The sequence below is a fragment of the Acipenser ruthenus genome, chromosome 6 (genome assembly GCF_902713425.1).
Source record: "Acipenser ruthenus chromosome 6, fAciRut3.2 maternal haplotype, whole genome shotgun sequence".
Lineage (NCBI taxonomy): Eukaryota > Metazoa > Chordata > Actinopteri > Acipenseriformes > Acipenseridae > Acipenser > Acipenser ruthenus.
In genome coordinates this window covers 21,085,638-21,104,442 of record NC_081194.1, presented here as the reverse complement: position 1 = coordinate 21,104,442, position 18,805 = coordinate 21,085,638, and the positions used below count along the sequence as shown (strand labels likewise).

The window sequence follows — 18,805 nt, the reverse complement described above, 5'->3', positions numbered from 1 at the left end:
TGAGTTATTTAAAAAAGAAAAAAGTTAGAAAAATGCATATCCGTATATGTGCTTGTTTATAAAGTGTAACATAAAATTATTCATGCCTGAGTTCAACCCCATCCAAAATGTCAGATAGTAAAGCAAATAGTAAAACCTGTTAGAGAAATAATTAGCAGGGACCCTACATTACAACTTGACTTGGAAATTATTAAAGACCTGGCAAAATGCAAGATTTGGCTGGTGGTGTGTATTTTTTTTTTTTTTTTTTTTAGCAAGGGGTGTTTGTTTTTTGTTTTTTAAAAATAACATATTATCTACATCTTTGTCTGCTTGTTCCATAAAAAAAATAAAATAAAAAAAAAGCGTTTTATGCCCTTTTGTATATGTTAACGTTTCTAGATGACTACGATTGCTTTGGATCACATATGACAAGCTCCCTTCTGTAAGTTTTGTTATTGTAAAAATTAACCATGTTCCTTCTTCGGCTGATACTGGCCAAGATTTATTGGAAGGGGATAAAATCTATAGGCATAAGTGCCTGTTTTAGATCCAGTGTGCTTCCAAAGCAGTCATTTCAACTCGTTTTATGTAATCTGACACAACTAATCCTGTAAATTAAACATCTAGGCTACTTAAATGGAACAAGTAATTTTCTACATCTGGTTTACATTTTCACAATTTAACAGTCAATTATAAAAGGGCAATATATTTTATTTCAGACATTGAATACAAAATGTGAGGTGTGTGTAAAACAAATGTCATTGGAGAAAGCCATGTGAATTGTATTTGCATGTCTTTTGACAACAGTTTCATCAACTCCTTGCATTATCACTGCCATAACCAAAACTACTCAAAATTATCAAACATCCGTTTCTGCAAATCAATTTACAATGTTAGGATAATAAAGTAAACTTTTTTTTTTTTTTCACAAGTAGCATGAAATATTCTTTTAACAATTTAACAAACAAAAATTATGAAAAAAGTGACATTTTAATGTTTAAAAATTTAAAAAGCCAGTTTCTCCTTGTCACAGTGATCACAAAATAGGTAAACAGATTTTTTTTTTTTTTTTTTAAATAAGCAGGCTTACTTTGGATTTCAAATACTGTATGGTCATCTGTGGCAAATTGGATTTACATGTACCAAAAAAAACCTGGCAATGATTTAAATGACTGCTTAATAAGTGGAGGATGATAGGATGTTCATTGCAAAGGTAAAAAATGTGTCTTATACGTATTTCTGTTCATATGCACGACTATAACAATAGTGAGGTAACAGTCACTTTTCTGTTTGTTTATTTAAAAATACATAAAGTTCTAATAGGGTTTATTGTATGATTTTTTTAAAAAAAGTGTTACCAGTGTTTTTGTGCATTGCTAGGAGTAGAAAAAAAAATACATCTATAAAGATGGAATTTTAGGCATACTTGCACAGACAATGATTAATGAGAAGAGAACAGCGGTCCATATGGGTTGGATTAATGTTGACAAAACTTAAATGAGCTGCTGTATTGCCACAAGCTTAATAAGAAACATCTAATAATGAAACTTCCCAAGAATTTAAAACCGATATGTTTCAAACCTAATAACCTATCAGTGTTGTGTGTAAGGTAATGCATTGCAAAAATGAGCACTGTGTAAGACATAATGGAATGTTTAGGAATCGTGAACTTCCAGAAATGCCCTAGATTTCATAAACAAATGTAATTAAAAAAAAAAAAGTTATAAAAATGCTGTTTTAATTAATCACAAAAGTAGTTTTGTACTAAAGTGGAAAATTATAATGTTAAGGCTTAACTACGCACACAACAATGTATTATGATTTTTTATAAAATATTTACAAATACTGTTTGTATTAAAAGTAACAGTATTCTTTAAACAGTGACACAAATAAATGCCACATTATTTTATACAGGTACCAATCTTATACAGTAATTTGGCGTGTGAATCAGCAGCTTAATTATTTACAAAAATATACAACGGTAACCAATAACAGTATACATAAAGATATATAAAAAGCCGAAATGCAGACATGGCGCTTTGTTGGTTATACCCTTCAATGATTAAAAAATAGACTTTTCAGTAGATTCTCTTTTAATAGAAAGCATACCATATTTTGCTTATACAAAATGAGGCAACAACAACTATTTAAACTTGTGTAAAAAGGAAACTTGTCCAAAGTATGAAAGCTCAACCAGTGGCTGGTGCAAACTACAAAAATGTGTAAAATACCTTATTTGAGTTTGTATACTGGTTTTATTTTGTGTGCAGCCCAGCTGCTGTTTGAATGTTCACTTCAGCCATGTTTTACAGCAAGATTTGTCAGTTTTTTACTTGTGTTGCCTCTTATCCTCCTTCACCCATGGTATTCTTCCATTGGAGTCACATTGGAAAACAAACTTGGTTGATTGATTACGTTTCAGAGGAAGTGAGACCACCAAATCCAAAATGAATGCAAGATGGGGGGGGGGGAGAGAGCAGAGGATTTGGTTGTTTCTTCCTCAGTCTTTCTGTTTCTCTTCTCTGCCATTGGTAACACTTAAAAGAGCACCCTGTAACATTTTGATAGATCTCAACACCAACGCCTCCCATGAAGAGTTCAAACAGCAACATCCTAATTGAGTGATGCCTGTTACAAGATTACGGTCCTGCTTCAACCACTTCGCTGCGCTGGCCAGAGCCATCATCACCCCTGTGGTGCTGATTGTGATGCAGTGCCCTCCACCTGGCTTTGTTCTTCCTGAGGTGCTTCATCATGGCCTCTGTGAGGGGCGTGTTGTCTGTGAATCGCCTCCATTCATCAAAGAGAGGTTCCACTAGGTATGTCATAAAGCCTAAAGCAAGAAAAAAAATGTAAATATTATAATGATGACCCTATATTCAGGCCATTGGTTACATGCAGCTGGTGTACAAAAAACTGTTGGCCTACTAACGTTGACCAGAGTTGTCATTTAAGCATATTTAAGTTGGATGATTTTGTTCCTTTGAACATAATCTATATTTTATTATACATTAAGCATTACTTAGTATTTTATGTGTAATTGCTGCCACTACTATATTTGATTGAAAAACAAATGCATAAGCAGCCTTTTTTCCTGATGTTATGAATTTACTTTTAATTCAGATGTATTATTTAAAAGTGTGTTTTTATTAAATGATTCACTTAGCATAGCACTTTTTTGTGGACACTACTGAGGCAGTACTGAAGACAACTAGTAAGAGAAACTGCAGCAGAAGCCCTTTTTTTAATGAAGCAAAATCAGTTACAGCTGCCTGCAGACTGAAAGGTGCTTGACTGGGTTGTCTCTCTATGCTACAGCCAGGATGTAAAAAAAACATTAGGGAAATAGAGTTAAATAAAAATAAGAATAAATCAGCTTACCTATTTGTATGGCAGGAATGGTATCCATGTGCTGATTACACAAAGGGCTGATTTCAAGTTCAAACTTTCTCTCTAGGTCACCTGAACGAGAAAGTAAATGGATGTATTTGTACAAAAAAAATCTTGAAAAAGACTAGAAAATGCTATATTATTTTATGATATTACATGTATATGATATAATTGTACGGCTTAACTTCCATCTGATGTCATTTCCATCTGATAAAGATACATTTCAGAAAGCTGTATCACAGCAGGTTTGTATCAGATGGGTGTCACATTAAGATGACCATACAGTTAATTATTTATTATTTTTTATTTTAATTATACATTATAAAAAATGTAGTATTGCTGATTATTAAGGTATTGCTCTGAAAGGTGCCAGATCACTAGCATTCATAAGGTAAATACAGGCAACTAGATTGCATTTCCAAATAATACTATACTATATATACATTGCATTATAATAACATTTGAATGGTATGTATATGTGTAATAGTAACTTGAAACCTTGGGGATTTTGACAATTTGAAATATAACTGCAAAAACCAGGTATTAATGCATTTTTACTAACTGTTGTCCCTACTTGCAACACAATGGTAATTCATGCATCTCAATATGAATGCTGCAGCTTACATTAAATATTTAACAAAGCTCAAAGCACTTCAGATCTAGCATCACGCTGAAAGTATGGCACTCAAGCAGCAACAACAGATACAAAGATAAAACATAGGAAAAAGCACGTACTTGTAGAGATTATTAATGGCATTGCCCTTGTTATACAGATATCTGTTTAGTCTCCCTTGAAACAAACATACTGCGAGGAGCCTTGACAGCAGGTGATAATCCTTTGCTAAGAAAAGGAAGTACTAAGAAGAAAATGTGTCTGCTGTTCTCAGATGCTGATTTGAGGACCTTGTGGCTCTGGCAAATCTGCACATACAAAATGGAAAATTCTGGGAAAAGGAGTGGCACTAGAAGTTCTAGTATTAGATAAATACCAGTTTATATCTAGCATATTGCTACTGCTGCAAGATGTATCCAAAATAAAAAGTGTTTTCATTGCCAATCTAACATCTCTTTAAAATACCTACATTTTAAGAACTTAAAAAGGTGTAAACCAAGACAATTATGGTAAATAAATAAGCTTTAGGACACCCACACAGGGTGAGCTAGGTAGTCCAACACTTCAAGAACAAGTGTTCTTGAAGTGTTGCTGCAATACAAAAAACAATCCTTATGTAGCAGTACATGAAGTACAGTTTCTGTTATGTAAAATAGCATAAGTACTACAGAATGTGCTTTTCTACAAGTTACTGTAGCTAACACAATAAAATTATTGCTGCACAATTATTTTAAGAAAGAATAAATTATAGTTAGTGTGACCGGGTACACCCCGCCCCTGTGTTTATTTGTATTTTGTTGTATTATGATTTAAATGTCTTTTATTTGCACTGTTTTAGGTTGGCAGGGAAGGGTTAACTGCCTCCCCTGCCAAATCAATTAATGCGTAGAATGTGCCTGAACCCGATTGAATGATTGACAAGTAATCGAGCTGCATAAAAGAGGCAGGAACCTCTGAGTCGGGATTTTTATTATTAAAGAAATATGAGCACATTTGCGTCTCAATCCTCCAGTACTTGTGCCTGTGTCTTCCTGGTCTGATGTCACCACCAAGCCATTCTGTCCACATTAGTCAGAAGGCAAAATATGTTCCCAAAATTGAATAAGCTTTTTTATTGTAGATTTTTCTAAATGCTACTGGAGATATTGTGAATAAATTGAAAAGTTTAGGATTCCTTATTATATTTAAATAGTAGGAAATGTGTTTTTAACGCTTATACTAAGCTAACAGTATTACTAATCTCTGCTTAACTCTTGCTTGGAAAGCATTGGCCCTGTGTTCCAGGTCAGGCTAGAAACACCCATAATAGTGTGGTGTGTGACCAGCCTGCACCATTTGAAACAAATGTGGTCTTCCTGTTTGTCAGACTTTTTCCTGTCCTTGCACCTCATTACCCTCTACGAGAAACGGAAAGCCAGAGCAGTGACACCCGGTTTAATTGGCATTTCGAGACCAGAGAAGGGAAGGGGTAGACAAAGCACACCCAGCCAGAGGAGGAGCGCTACCTCTCTGGTTAGACTGAGCGTTCCTGTTCTGGTAAGGAACACTTTACTGGAGGGAGGTCCATTCTGAAGGAAAGTGGGGGCCTTGTTCGCAGCTAGGCTACTGACCTTGCCTGTAGAACTCCTCGCAGACTCTCTCACTCCACTGCTTGCTCATCTCCCACACCCGGCAAGGGTTGCAGATGTCAGCGCACTTCAGAGCAATCTGGAAATCACATGAGGTTTGTAGACAGTTTTAGGTAAAGAGAACAACCAGTAAGATTATAGGCAAGGTATATTAATGTCAATTAATGGGGCCCAATATGTCAAGGATTGAATAGTACTGAAAAAAAACACTGCTTGGCCTAAGGGTTTCTTCACACACTGTACATCTTGGAACCTGAGTATAGTTACAGCTGTCTGTGTACATAACTTGCAGTTAGTGTGTCCCTTCTCATTTAACCCTCACTCTAGATACTGTATACCATATATGGGAGCCTGAGTCACAGATGTTAACACAGCTTTTTCTACAAGGCCAACTGAAGTTATCACTGTTAAGTCTCAGCTGTATCTGGCACTTTAGGATTCTCATGTTTGAAGAGTGCCATATAAAACCTTTAACATTTAATGCCCTGTCCACCTCCTAATTAATAGCAATTGGCAGAACAACCAATATTGTATGACCCATTGAGTCGAAACCACAAAAATGATTTTCAAACATTTATATATATATATATTAAACGTTTATATATATATATATATATATATATATATATATATATATATATATATATATATATATATATATATATATTACACACACACACACAAGAAGACAAGCATTGAATTGACAACAGAACTGGCAGAAGGCACAGCAGTGTGTGTGTGTGTGTCTCTCTCTCTCTCTCTCTCTCTCTCTCTCTCTCTCTATATATATATCGTTATTTATGCAATATATTAATATGTCATAAAAACATCACAAACCTGCAGTATGAAGTGCCTGTGTTCTGCATCTTCCAAACTCAGAGCATCGTTGTCCAGATGAATTTTAAAACTCCCAAGAAATTCATTCTGCCGGCTAATGTCTGTTGCCAGAATTAAGGAACCCAACTGTTGTTCAATTTCTTGCCTGTGGTGAAACAAGATTTGAATTAATAGGGATCCTGCTAAACACTGCCTTTAATGATCTTCATATTCAGCATATTTAACAGTGCCACTTTTCACAGCTTACTATTACAAACACGTGCCAGCCACTTTGGTGCCTGATTCCTATTTTTCACAGAATTGACAATGAAATAACTCATTTTTTATAATTATGTTTTAAAGTTTAAAGGACAGTGCTATTTAGATCTGTCAATGTTTTACCATTAAAAAATGTAGACCCTTTAATGTCTAATAGAGGCAAGAGGCTGCTGTAGAAATGAGCAAATATGGATCACAGTGTTAGTGATCACAATCTCACTGAAACTATACAAATGATTTTATAGAATAAAACAGAATGATGCAAAATCCCCAATATTATGGTGTTCAGATTATTCAAGCTGGGCTGTGATGTGCCACACTAGAGGCATTTCAACAACCTCCTTTTTTTTCTACCTCCAAAATTTATAGTTAGTCACTAAAACCATATACTGTGTGCAGTTCATTGAGTGACATCTTTGAGCAAACTTTGAACCATTGGCCTGGCCTATTAGAGAGACATTTTTCAGCAAAGTGGCTGCATCTCACTGTATATTCAGGGGAATAATTCTGAGATTTACTGAGGTTCAGTTGTGAATAAACATGATTTTACCTCCACGTATCATACTGAACAGAATGGCAAGGAAAGGAAAACAATCTGTAATTCCCAACTCAGTGGGGAAAATGTTTCAAAACCACACAGATGGATAAACTCTCCCTTCACCTCTGGAGACCTGCGTTTGAATCTGGCTTAGGTCACATCAAACAAGTTTGTTGGTCTTAACTAAACTCTCAGTGTGCAGAAGTCCACATCATCAAAGAGAGAGGACAAGGATTGGATGAGCATGGAGACCGAACTGGTCTCTCACCCCCTAAGAGGGTGGTGAAGCATACTCCTAGTTCAATGCTGGAAAGCTTACTTTGACACTGTTTGTGCTATCCCTGCTCTGTGGATAAATAGAGAGGACTTCAGTCTCTGGGGATTTTTTTATGAGCGCTAAAAATCATCACAAAACAAAAATAAACTAAGGAGTGACTCTCAACATGAATGAAAACCCTGGCACCAGCAATGTTGTCAGAAATGATTAACTCTGAATGGCAAAATACTATAATACAGGCAAAACAAATCCAATGTACTACCAGCAACAGATGCAAACTCAATAAAACATTTAACAACACTATAATGAGAGCTGCGGTTCTAGAGAAATCAATGCTGCCATGTGTTCAGACTGTGTTATGTTTACTTTGCTTGGCCCTGAACAGCGGCCAATCAGTACAGAAGTGTGGAGCTGGCTCTGCTCCCAGAGCCTTGTCAATAGCTTAAAAAACTGAAGCACCTTTTTTTGACTGTCGGCTCTTTATGAAATATTAAAGTATGATCATTGATTTTCTGCTAGAGAAGGTGTCAAAGAGATTCTCATGAACAGCACTCACGTCATTTCCACAGGCAGGTGGGACAGGAGCCCTGACTCGCGGAGCATGCCCACTGTCGACCTCCAGTGATGGTTTTCCAATACGGACACATTCTGAAAGGCAAACACATCAGCTAATTATGCAAGCATGAAGGCAATCTTCAATATTTATGTACTTGCGACAGACAGCAAATTGTTTTGGCTTTTTGGCTTATGTTAAAAATGTGTGTGGTGTGGTGGGAAATAATGCCTTTCACTTTTGAAAGCCTGGATTTTACTATAATATACCCTAAAGTATATTATAGTAAAATATACCCTAAGGCATGTTGTCAGAAAATTAGGCGGGGGAGCAATTAAGACTGTACACTGAAGCCCATAGGCAGTTCTTGTCCACTGGAAACTGTGCAAAGCTAATAAGCTTCCCTACTTCACTTCCCCACAATCTCTGATGAGTTTTTTCAAAAGCAGTTTTTGCAAGAATACTTCTTAAGCATGTCAGATAATTATCTATGCAGAAACAACAATAGAGAACCATACAAAACATAATATGACATTAAACAGGGAAGAAATTAAAAAATAGATAAAATAGACAACATGTTTGCACTGGATTTCTTTAGCTGTAAGAATAGTTCAGTATTGGCAGAAGCATCAATTGTCTGGTTCTGTGTCTGAATTTATTCAGCACTGTACCCCAGAGCTATACATATTCCACAGAAATAGATAGAAATATAAATGCACCAGTCTGGCTCAGCTTGCTAAAAGTAAGGCTATTGTAAGGTATGGAAAAAATAAATAAGATTACATCAGATAAATATCAATATTTAATTCTTAACTACTAAGGGGAACTTTGGTGATGATTATTTACCAGTTACTACTGAGTACGTTATCAGTCATAGTTGCTACTGCTGCAACCGTTTAATTTTTTTGTTAAAAACAAGGCCTTTCAATATGATTCCCAGAAGGCAGCAGAATTGCTGCAGCCCTTCAGGCCTTCTACCTATATGGCAAGTTGCCAATTGTTTGAAGTCTTGTGCAGTCCAAATATTGAATACGGGGTATATGATTAGAAATGTCTTATTGTTTCCATCATTATTTTATATCATTTATTTTAAGTTTTCTTTACTTGTCCTACAACAACGCTCAAAACTTCCAAATTTAATTAACTTCTATTCATCTGATTGTAGGGCTTGCCTTACAATTTCTAATGCATTGTGTATTGTCATCTTTGCTAACATCTCCAGTCAGGCATTCACTCACTGCCAGCTTTTCACTTCACCAGCTCTTACCTGGTACAAGCTTGCAAGGTGGTGTTTGGTTTTGACCAGAAAGGGTTGGTTGACTCCTGGGTGATCAACATCATGAGCTGCAGCTGCCAACAGTCCCAGGAAAATATCGAGAGGGGTGAGATACCTGGCAAGCTAAAAGAGATGAACAATGAACAAACATTCAAATATTTAGTTAGTGTAGGGCAGGGGTTCTCAAACTCTCTTGGTTTGCTGACCCACAAAAAAACAAGCAACATGACTGAGGACCTCCACTCAACTAATCTGTAGAGATTTGAAATTAGGGGGTCTTGGGAACCAGACTCCCTGTATTTAAGTTGAGTAATTGAATTCTGTTTACTGTGTAAGCTGCTTTTTTTTTTTTTAAGTGACTAGGTAAATCGTGACACAATGCAGTTAAAAGCATTAACAAACAGGTTTCAAATGACTATGGATTTTTTACTAAAAGTTTTTTGAAGAAAAGGAGAGAAAAAACTCTGATTGCTACAGGCGCTTCTTGTTGACTTGCAGCATTTATTTTCTTTCTAACAGTTTTTTAGCTAAGGGAAAGACTTTTGGTGAGATCACATGTTTAACATTCTGCACAGCAATTCATTATTCTGAGTGGAATGCCCCCCCCCCCCCCCCCAATAAAAATAAAACATTCTAAAGCTTGCTGTATTCTCCAATTCGGCTCTCAAAGTAGCAGGCTATAACTAGTTGGTTCTGAATGCTCTGACTGGTCTTTTTCTCATGGATAATACATTGTATACCAGTGGCTTGGAATAAGAGGGTAATGAGAAAAAGATCACCTTGAGATGAAGGGCATAGCCCACCTGTTTGCCTTTATCTTATGGTGTAGGCAATGAAATGCAACATGATGAGCTGTTTCCCATAGTCTGCAGCTTCCAGACATATATCTACTAATGGCAGGCATCATTGCCACTGTCAGTTCTGAGAGTGAAGGTCAGCTATTTAAGCAATGGACCAGACACATCGGCGGCATGGAGAGATTCCTGCAATCTCTACTACAATGTGCAAACTCAGCTCCACTTGCAGGGGAGCTGGAAGGCTGGGTCATTACCTTGGGCTCCTTTAGGTAGCAGTGCATGGCTTGAGTTACATCAGCAGCATGGACAGCATTGTGGTAAGGATTCTGGTTGTGGTAGTCCTCCTGCACCATAACTGTTAAGAAAAAAAGGAAAAAGAGTCCATTAAACCCTGGATTCATAGCTTAAACTTAAAGCTTGACAGACTAAATCAACTCCATCTGGAAGGTTTTGATTCCCAAAACGCATGCCACATAAGCCAATAGAAATTGTACTGCACAGTTAAAACCTGATGAGGACCTTTAATTTACAATGTGTTGCCATTTGCAACTACCCCACTCCTATCTTTCCCAAAAGATATAATTCTCCAAACACCATTGGAAAGAATCACACTTATTTACTGGCTAAACTTTCCATGGGTAAGCTCTGCTTGTAACAGTCCATTTTTAGTTTGAAGGTCTAAAGAACATAGATGTCACTTTCCCTGCAGCTGATATAACTAACACGTGAGTTGTTTTTAGCAGCTTTGATCAGTTTTGACATTGTAGAGGGGCCCATTTGTATTATTTCAGCTTGAAGACTAAGCTTTTTAACTGCTAGGCATACAGTATGTATTTTGTGTTGTACTGAAAGCAGACAAGGACAGCACTGTATCAATTGAATAACACATCACAGAGAGCATCCATCTGTTACTTCAAGTATTTAATGATTCTAAAAATAAGACACCAAGTGAAGGTAACTATCCATAAACGGAAGGCGAGATGGGACACCTCAGTCGAGGTGACAGCATGTTTGCTTATGTTGGGCTCTGCATATTCAAATAATTGCATTGCTCTGTGTTACTGGATATACACTAGGGACAGAGAATGTATTTATCATATATATATATATATATATATATATATATATATATATATATATATATATATATATATATATATATATATTGTGCCTACAAAATCCAAAGCAAGACCTTTCTAGGTTTCAATTAATTTGTATTAATAATCATTCAGGTCTTTGTAATTTCATTCTATGAGAAACCTAAGCTAAACAAAATGGTTTATGACAAACCAACAATATTTTCATATCACATGCCAGCTGCATTTAAAGACCAATTACTTGCATGTTAGGTGTTAATAATATCATTAAACTACAATTTCCATGCGCCATTTCACACTTCTGTTTGATATGTACATCACCTCACAGAAGGACATGATATCTCTTACTCTTATTAAATAAAATTCTTATCACAGTAAACACGTGTCCCTTAATCAACAATAAATTCACCAAAATCAGATATATTTTCTTTCAAACCACAGGTCTTTATATTCTGAAAAGTTAACAAAGGCTTAAAGAGTAAGTAGCGGGGTTCCAAAAAACATAGTGTTACACGTCCCTGCGTGTTGCTACAACTGTTTAAAAAACATACCTGTAATTTTTCTTATCATTGTTAACATCCTGACACTTATAACTTTAAAGTCGGTTTCAACCCCACTACTCTTAACACTATATTACTGAATAGTGCTTTAAGGCAATATTCAATTTAGTTTTTAACTTTATTTTACTGCTACATTGTGTTTGTGGCATAACTGTAAAAACAGTATGTTTACCGACAACTGCATTTGTAGGCTTAAATGTACACTAATATTTATTGGCTTGACCGGTCAGCTACATTTGACTCTGAAAGCATTAATTGACTGGTTCACAGAGATAAAGATCTAATAAATGCAGCACTTACCTAGAAACCGGTGCAATTTCACCATATCGAGCTGGAAATGATGAATAAGACCGTGGCTGTTAAAAAGATGGCATAAAAGAGTAACCAGGCTGTTTCCTAGAAAGAAGAAGCAATAAGACATCAGGGATCATATCATCATTATATTATTTGAGACCTACATTTCATTAATTTATGTTGCAAATATTGTGCTCCTTTCCACAGAATACATAACTATAACTCCAGCCAAGACTGCATAAAAGCTGCACAACAGTACATGGTATATTATTATTTGTTTATTTAGCAGATGCCTTTATCCAAGGCGACTTACAGAGACTAGGGTGTGTGAACTATGCATCAGCTGTAGAGTAACTTACAATTATGTCTCACCCGAAAGACGGAGCACAAGGAGATTAAGTGACTTGCTCAGGGTCACACAATGAGTCAGTGGCTGAGGTGGGATTTGAACTGCAAACCTTGTAGTTACAAGCCCTTTTCTTTAACCACTGGACCACACAGCCTCCAAATAGCTTATTCTAATTACTGAGATTTAATTACTGGGTTTAGTCTTCTACTTATAAATTAAAAAGTCCAATGGCAATTGGCAATTTGAGAATATTATTTCTTATATAAAGGTTTGGAGTAAAACTGTTTTAGGATTGGTTTTATGTGTAGATGGTACTGGAAGCATTTTGGTCCAACAATTTTGGAGAATTTCAAATTCAAGTCTTTATTTTATTATTATTGGTCATTTTCAGCAACGTGTTAAAGTCTGTAGAGAAAGTGGATCTGCTTGAAACAATGTGTAGAAATAGCTAATGATATCTATAAAAGACGGAGTCAACTTCAGGAAATACTATTTAAGCCTTTTCAACATTAACATCTAAACCATTTTGTTCTGTCCCATTTAGTTTCCAATCCATAATAATAATAACAACAACAACAAGAGGGTTATAATTTCCCACCACACTCCCCTGCATGAAAATGTAAATTCTGTAGTTTTCTTACCATTGGTGAGTCGGTCAAACAAGAAAATGTCAAAATTCCACGTTCCAACCTTCGACAACATGTGCTGTATTGAAACAAATGTAATAATATTTAGATATTACACATTTCTTATTCCCCAACAGCTTTGCAGTTCTAGTGACAGGAAATGTTTATTAACATGTAGAATTTAGACCCTTGTTTGAAAGTAGGTATGCCAAGAATCACAACGACTTTTCATGCATGATGTTAGAAGTCAAAAGGCATTTTTAAAAACAAAACAAAACAAAACAAAACCAAAAAAAAAAAATTCGGTCAAGACCTCAGAATCTTAGATATGTAGTTTCCTTCAAGCTAATATGTGCATTTTCTAATGCCAGTTCTGGCACATGATTGTACTGTGAAAGATGACTGCGGAGAACATGGGGTAGATTATTAAATTATCGGGCCTATTGGGATCAGCAATGGTTTTTACAGCCCCCTTTCCCACAAGGAGGTGCTGTGTAGTGAGGCCAAAGTTCAGCATGTATTATATATTGAACACAGTACCTACAGTAAGTTATCATTTGAAACTCTTATACACACAATGGTCATTCTGGTTACTCCATCCCAAACCATATCAGGCACAGTTGAGTCTTTTAAATCTAATTAAAAAAAAATATATTTTTTGCATTAGCATATTTTTATTATAAAGCTCCTTGGGATGCTCTGCATGAAGCGTGTTACATATAAAAGCAAATTGTACTGTATTGCATTACATTTACTGAAAATAGATTTTCTTCTGGTAAAACATTTTAGACAGAAAGGGCCCTTACCCCTGCTTGTCCAAGGTAGTCTTCGTCTAAAAGGTGTAGAGAGGTCTGTGGCACAGTTCCACGCAACAGTCTGGACGCGTGAAAATACCTCTGGAAACTTAACAGTCTCTTCACTTTTTTTTTTGTGCCGATTTCTCCTGAATTTGCTGTTGCTGTGAGGAGAGTGAAAACAGAATGTCAGTTCTTAAGAATGTGAGCCAAAAAGAAATACCAGCAAAATTAATTTCATGTCTTTGTGTGAATACTATTTTTGGTAAAAAAAAAAAACAAAACAAAAAAAACAACAAAGCAAGCTCTGTTTTTTTTGTAAAATAAATATTATAAATAAAAACAACTGAGTGCATTGTGTAAGTGCCTTGATTATCAAGGACAGGACAATATTAGTCTGATGCTTAGTTTGAAACTGGAAAATGACCAACAAGTGTGGCACAGTCTTTTCACTGCCTTACTGATAGTATATGCCACCTAATGAACCATCAGGTTCACTGGGGCAGATGAGGTAAACCTACTTAGTAAGGACAAAACAATTAGTAGCAAAATACTTCACTTTTCCTACTGGAATCCCTAGCAACGCCTTACTAATGATTTCAAGTACATTTTCCTTCAGTCCTGGAGTGGTTACGCAGGGACACTTTTGACCACTGTATCATAAACTAATGTGTTTTGGGGGTTTCTGGCAGTTACCTGTTTTTTTGTTTTTTGGGGTTTTTTTACATTGTAAACAAATGGATGGCAGCTGTTTTTAAGGACATAAACTGAAAAACAGAGAACTGTAGCCTAAAAAGGATTTCTTTACTATCAATCATTTTGCTCTTTTCATCTCTGAAAAATCAAACATTTTATAGCTAGTGAAAATGTGGAATGGAGTTTGGCACTGTTTTTTTGGCTGAGGCTTTTAAAGATTAATTGACATTGTATCATAATACTCTGGGTGACAGTAATGGGAAAAGTAAGTAGAACGTTAGACCAAGGTGAACTAGAGGGGGAGGACAGCAGTGGAAAAATGATTACCGCTGTCCACATGCCTCTTCTGAAAGTGCACAGTAAGTTAAACCAGACCAGAGTGAATACTGCAGGACACAATGACGTGAACCCCTGAAACAATCGCAGTCTAAATTAACACTATGAAGGTATTTATGTCGAGCTAAACTTTCAATGTGGGCTTCACAGCAAGTGAATACTAAGACTATTTTTATGCCAATGAAACACTGTGGGAATAACAGTTGCTGACCTCTGCCTTGGCAACGCAAACAAAGCGACACTGCTGAGAAGTCAAATGCAATATTCAACGTGTTGTTACTCAGTTATTACCACAGACTGAAACTTAATACACTGATGAAGGCAACTCTTTTCTAGATATAGCTTAAAATAACTTGACCACATTGTAACTCTGTAGTGCTTCTAGTCAACAGGATATGGTGTACAATTACAATGAAGTCACTGGTGTGGTGCCGAGTGAGACAGCCCACTAAGTGTGTAAGGACTATGGGGGAAATTTAGTCATACACTCCAGTGTCATGAGCACCTGACACCAATTTTATTTACAAAACTATAAATTAAAAAAAATGTAATAATTCAAGGTTTCTAAGATTATTAAGGATTATTATTATTATTATTATTATTATTATTATTATTATTATTATTATTATAGTGCTAATGATCAAATATTGGAGTAAAAAGCTTTGTGTAACTCCCCAGCAGTTGTCTTGTTGTCACATAAAGGGGAAAATGCCGTAAGCCTTTGCTTAGTGGAAATACAATTATGCCTGTGTGATTACCAGGAGCTGATCTGAGACCATGAGCAAATAGTGGAAAAGACAATTAATTTATTTGGCTTAAATCCTAACCTCTACTATAACTAAACTAGAGCCGGACCAAATCAATGTTAGCACTTAGCGAACGAGGACGCGAAAGCATTCACGGTAACACAACACAAGAAAAATTCCAAGCGAAATCTCGCGGAACCAAAACAAGCCTTTTTCGCCTTCAAAAAGCAGCTATCACTTGTTGATACAAGTGAGTTGAGAAGGGGGAGTGGTTTGCTATCGCACAACCAAATCTACTCAATTCCAGCTATAAATCACAAAGCAAGACTTTCACAGGACCGAATTTTATAGTCAGTTTCGAACTTGTCGAAAGCTATCGCGTATTAAGCAAATAGTAAAAAAAAAAAAAAAATAACAATAAACATCCTGATATTTGCAACAAAAAAACCCAGTACATGCCTCAAGACGCTCCACTGACCTCATATATCGAACACTTGCACACAACACTGAATAATTTAAAATTAATAATTTACAGTATCAAATATTAGTATATGTATTATTCCTATTATTATCATAATATATGTTCTGTATGTGTTTGTTGTACTCTTAAACGAAACACACAGAAGACAACTTCTTTAGCCTACTTTTTTTTTGCCACAATTTGAGTTAAATGTTTAATAAAGCAATACGTATTATTTCTTTAATACGTACAAATAATAAACTATTTTCTACTCGTGGAGAGGTTTTCTTGAACAGTGTCTCTTTCAGTGATGGTAAAGCTTTTTAGATATATTTTCTTTTATTTCTTATCTTTGTAGTAAGCTACAGCTACGGACGGTACACTTTTTTTAAGTCCATGGACATATTCATACGTCATTTGTGATGTCACCTACCTCTGTTCAAATGATTCATTTCAGTGCACAGTGCTCCATTACATTTAACTTATTTATTATTATTATTACTAGTAGTAGTAGTTGTATGTAATAGCATTCATTCACTGATATTCAAACGAAACAGTAGTACAACACAGACTTTTATTTTATTTTATTTTTATTTTTATGCCCTGGCTGTCTTCGCCTGCCTTTTCGCATGTTACCGCCTTGTTTCCGCCCCTTCAAAATGTCACAAATCCCGCCTAGGGATTGGTCAACAGCTGTTTTCATGTTGCTTTCGGCGGTCCCTCCTACTCCTGCGAAACTTCTCTCCGCCCATTTCGCAGATTGGTTTTGTGATAAAGAAAATGCGATATGGAAATTAGCGATATTATCGCATAAACACTCTTTCGCAAGAGCGATCGGGGTTTGATTTGGTCCAGCCCATAGTTACAGTGTAACTCTTTCAAACATACTAGCAACTTGCTGATATTATTTGCAAACTACATGTCTATTTGTGAACACTAAGGTACTTCATGGTCTTCAAACCAGCAGAGGTCACTTAATTTACTGAAAATTTATACTTTCCTAGAAACTTACTAAAATACCACAGGTAACATACATTTTCTTACATTTTGTTGTTTTAGTAAGTGCAAATCACATAACTAATGCAGTTTGCAATAAATTCCAGAAGCTTGCTTTTTGAGCCCAGGCCTAGTAATGCAATAAATTATCTAACAAAACAAAGCTGCTTTGGGCAAGGGTCAGTTTGTCCTTTTAGAAAAGACTGACTAATAATCAAGGCGTCTACTATTGTGCTATTGTTTTTAACCAGGGCTATTATTAGCAACTTTACTGTATGTACAGTAATCCATTCCATTGTGAAGGCATCAGTAATCTGACTGTTAAAACACCCTTTTTCTTGAGGGGGTGGGCGTTGCAGGGTCAAGACTAGTTTGGAATGTCACCGTAAGTAGGAAAAAGGAAACAGGTATTACACTACAGTCTGTCAAAACCCACAGAATGCATGCCATCAGTGTCATGTTATTGATGCTATTTTAGCATACTAATGATGTAACTATTCACGAACAAAAGGCTGCTTCTCTCTATACACCAGATATGAAACACAGGTTTGCATTGAAAATAATATACCTGTCTAAAGAAAGAGGGTTTAGGTTCTCCACTTAATTGGGTAGTTAGAGATGCATCTGTATAATTTCATGGCGTATTCAGTAAATATAATAGTATGTTTTGTAAATAAAACATAGTTTCCTCATCGATAATTTAACTTATAATAGTATTGATCACATAGTGCTGCACTGGTATTTCTTAATATAACTTCCTGGTGCTGGCCTCATGCATGACACACCACAGTTGTGACAGACAGTGTCACAACCTTTAACTGCCATTAGCTTTTAAAAAGAGGGTTTTTTTTAGGAATACAAAGAAATTCTTTGAACATATTTCTCTAAATCTTGCACTATTGAGTGTTTTATAGTTATGGATACAACCAGTTACAACAAATAATGATGACAAAATGAATACATGACATATTAACAGTAAAATGGATGCGTACATGTGAAGATTAAAAAGAAAGCCTTAACTAATCTAGAACTAAGTGTAGTGTCACTTGCTGGGGACAAAAAAGGTGTTCCCACAAAACACAGCCCTTGATAATGCTGCTGGCTTTAGTGCTGCTACCCTTGAATGAACCAAAATGCATTTTTGCAGCAAGCCAGGTTACTGTCTCTAAAGGGAGGTAAGAGTAGGGTTGTTCTTTATTAAAGCTCATTGCTTGTTGTGTAAAACTATAAATAACTCTGTGCTTGTCTACTTGACTTCCTTGCTAACATTGGAACAGGGCCCTGTACTGAATAAAAAACTGAAAAACTGTGGTCAAGTAAATAACAATTTGTACTTCTAACCAGGTGTAACAAACAACACATACGTATGTTAAACAATAGGATAAAACGGGAGACTGACCGCGTTTAGCCCTAAACATAATCACATTCTGCAAAAGCTGGATCTGCTTGAACGCTCATTAAAAATAAGAGAGAGTGGAGTATTCGTTATTATTACAGATCAATGTGATAGTTCTAGAAGAAAATTAAAGGCTTGAAAATTCCAGCCCAGCATTATTATAACAATTATATTCATAAAAATAAGATAATAATCATTTCACTGGATTCTAGAAATGTGTAAACTGGTTTCCTGAATAACAAATCCAGGCTGGGAACATTAGTACCATATGGTGAAGCTACAGCAAAACAAACAACAGTAGTAGCT

At 35.8% G+C, this 18,805-nt stretch overlaps 1 protein-coding gene across 2 annotated transcripts in view; it reads right to left on the bottom strand.

Annotated features, from left to right (window-relative positions):
- Positions 1 to 2,057: 2,057 nt before the first annotated feature.
- LOC117411529 (cAMP-specific 3',5'-cyclic phosphodiesterase 7B-like) overlaps positions 2,058 to 18,805 on the bottom strand; it is a 69,932-nt gene continuing 53,184 nt past the window's right edge. For both annotated transcript variants that reach the window (XM_059025211.1, XM_059025210.1), the window contains 10 exons: positions 13,882 to 14,033; positions 13,091 to 13,154; positions 12,107 to 12,202; positions 10,404 to 10,504; positions 9,344 to 9,475; positions 8,080 to 8,171; positions 6,451 to 6,595; positions 5,596 to 5,692; positions 3,364 to 3,444; positions 2,058 to 2,815 (listed from right to left, as the gene is read on the bottom strand). In XM_059025211.1, the coding sequence (XP_058881194.1) occupies positions 2,622 to 2,815; positions 3,364 to 3,444; positions 5,596 to 5,692; positions 6,451 to 6,595; positions 8,080 to 8,171; positions 9,344 to 9,475; positions 10,404 to 10,504; positions 12,107 to 12,202; positions 13,091 to 13,154; positions 13,882 to 14,033 (1,154 nt within the window). In that variant the 3' untranslated portion in view covers positions 2,058 to 2,621. The remainder of the gene's footprint in view (positions 2,816 to 3,363; positions 3,445 to 5,595; positions 5,693 to 6,450; positions 6,596 to 8,079; positions 8,172 to 9,343; positions 9,476 to 10,403; positions 10,505 to 12,106; positions 12,203 to 13,090; positions 13,155 to 13,881; positions 14,034 to 18,805) is intronic.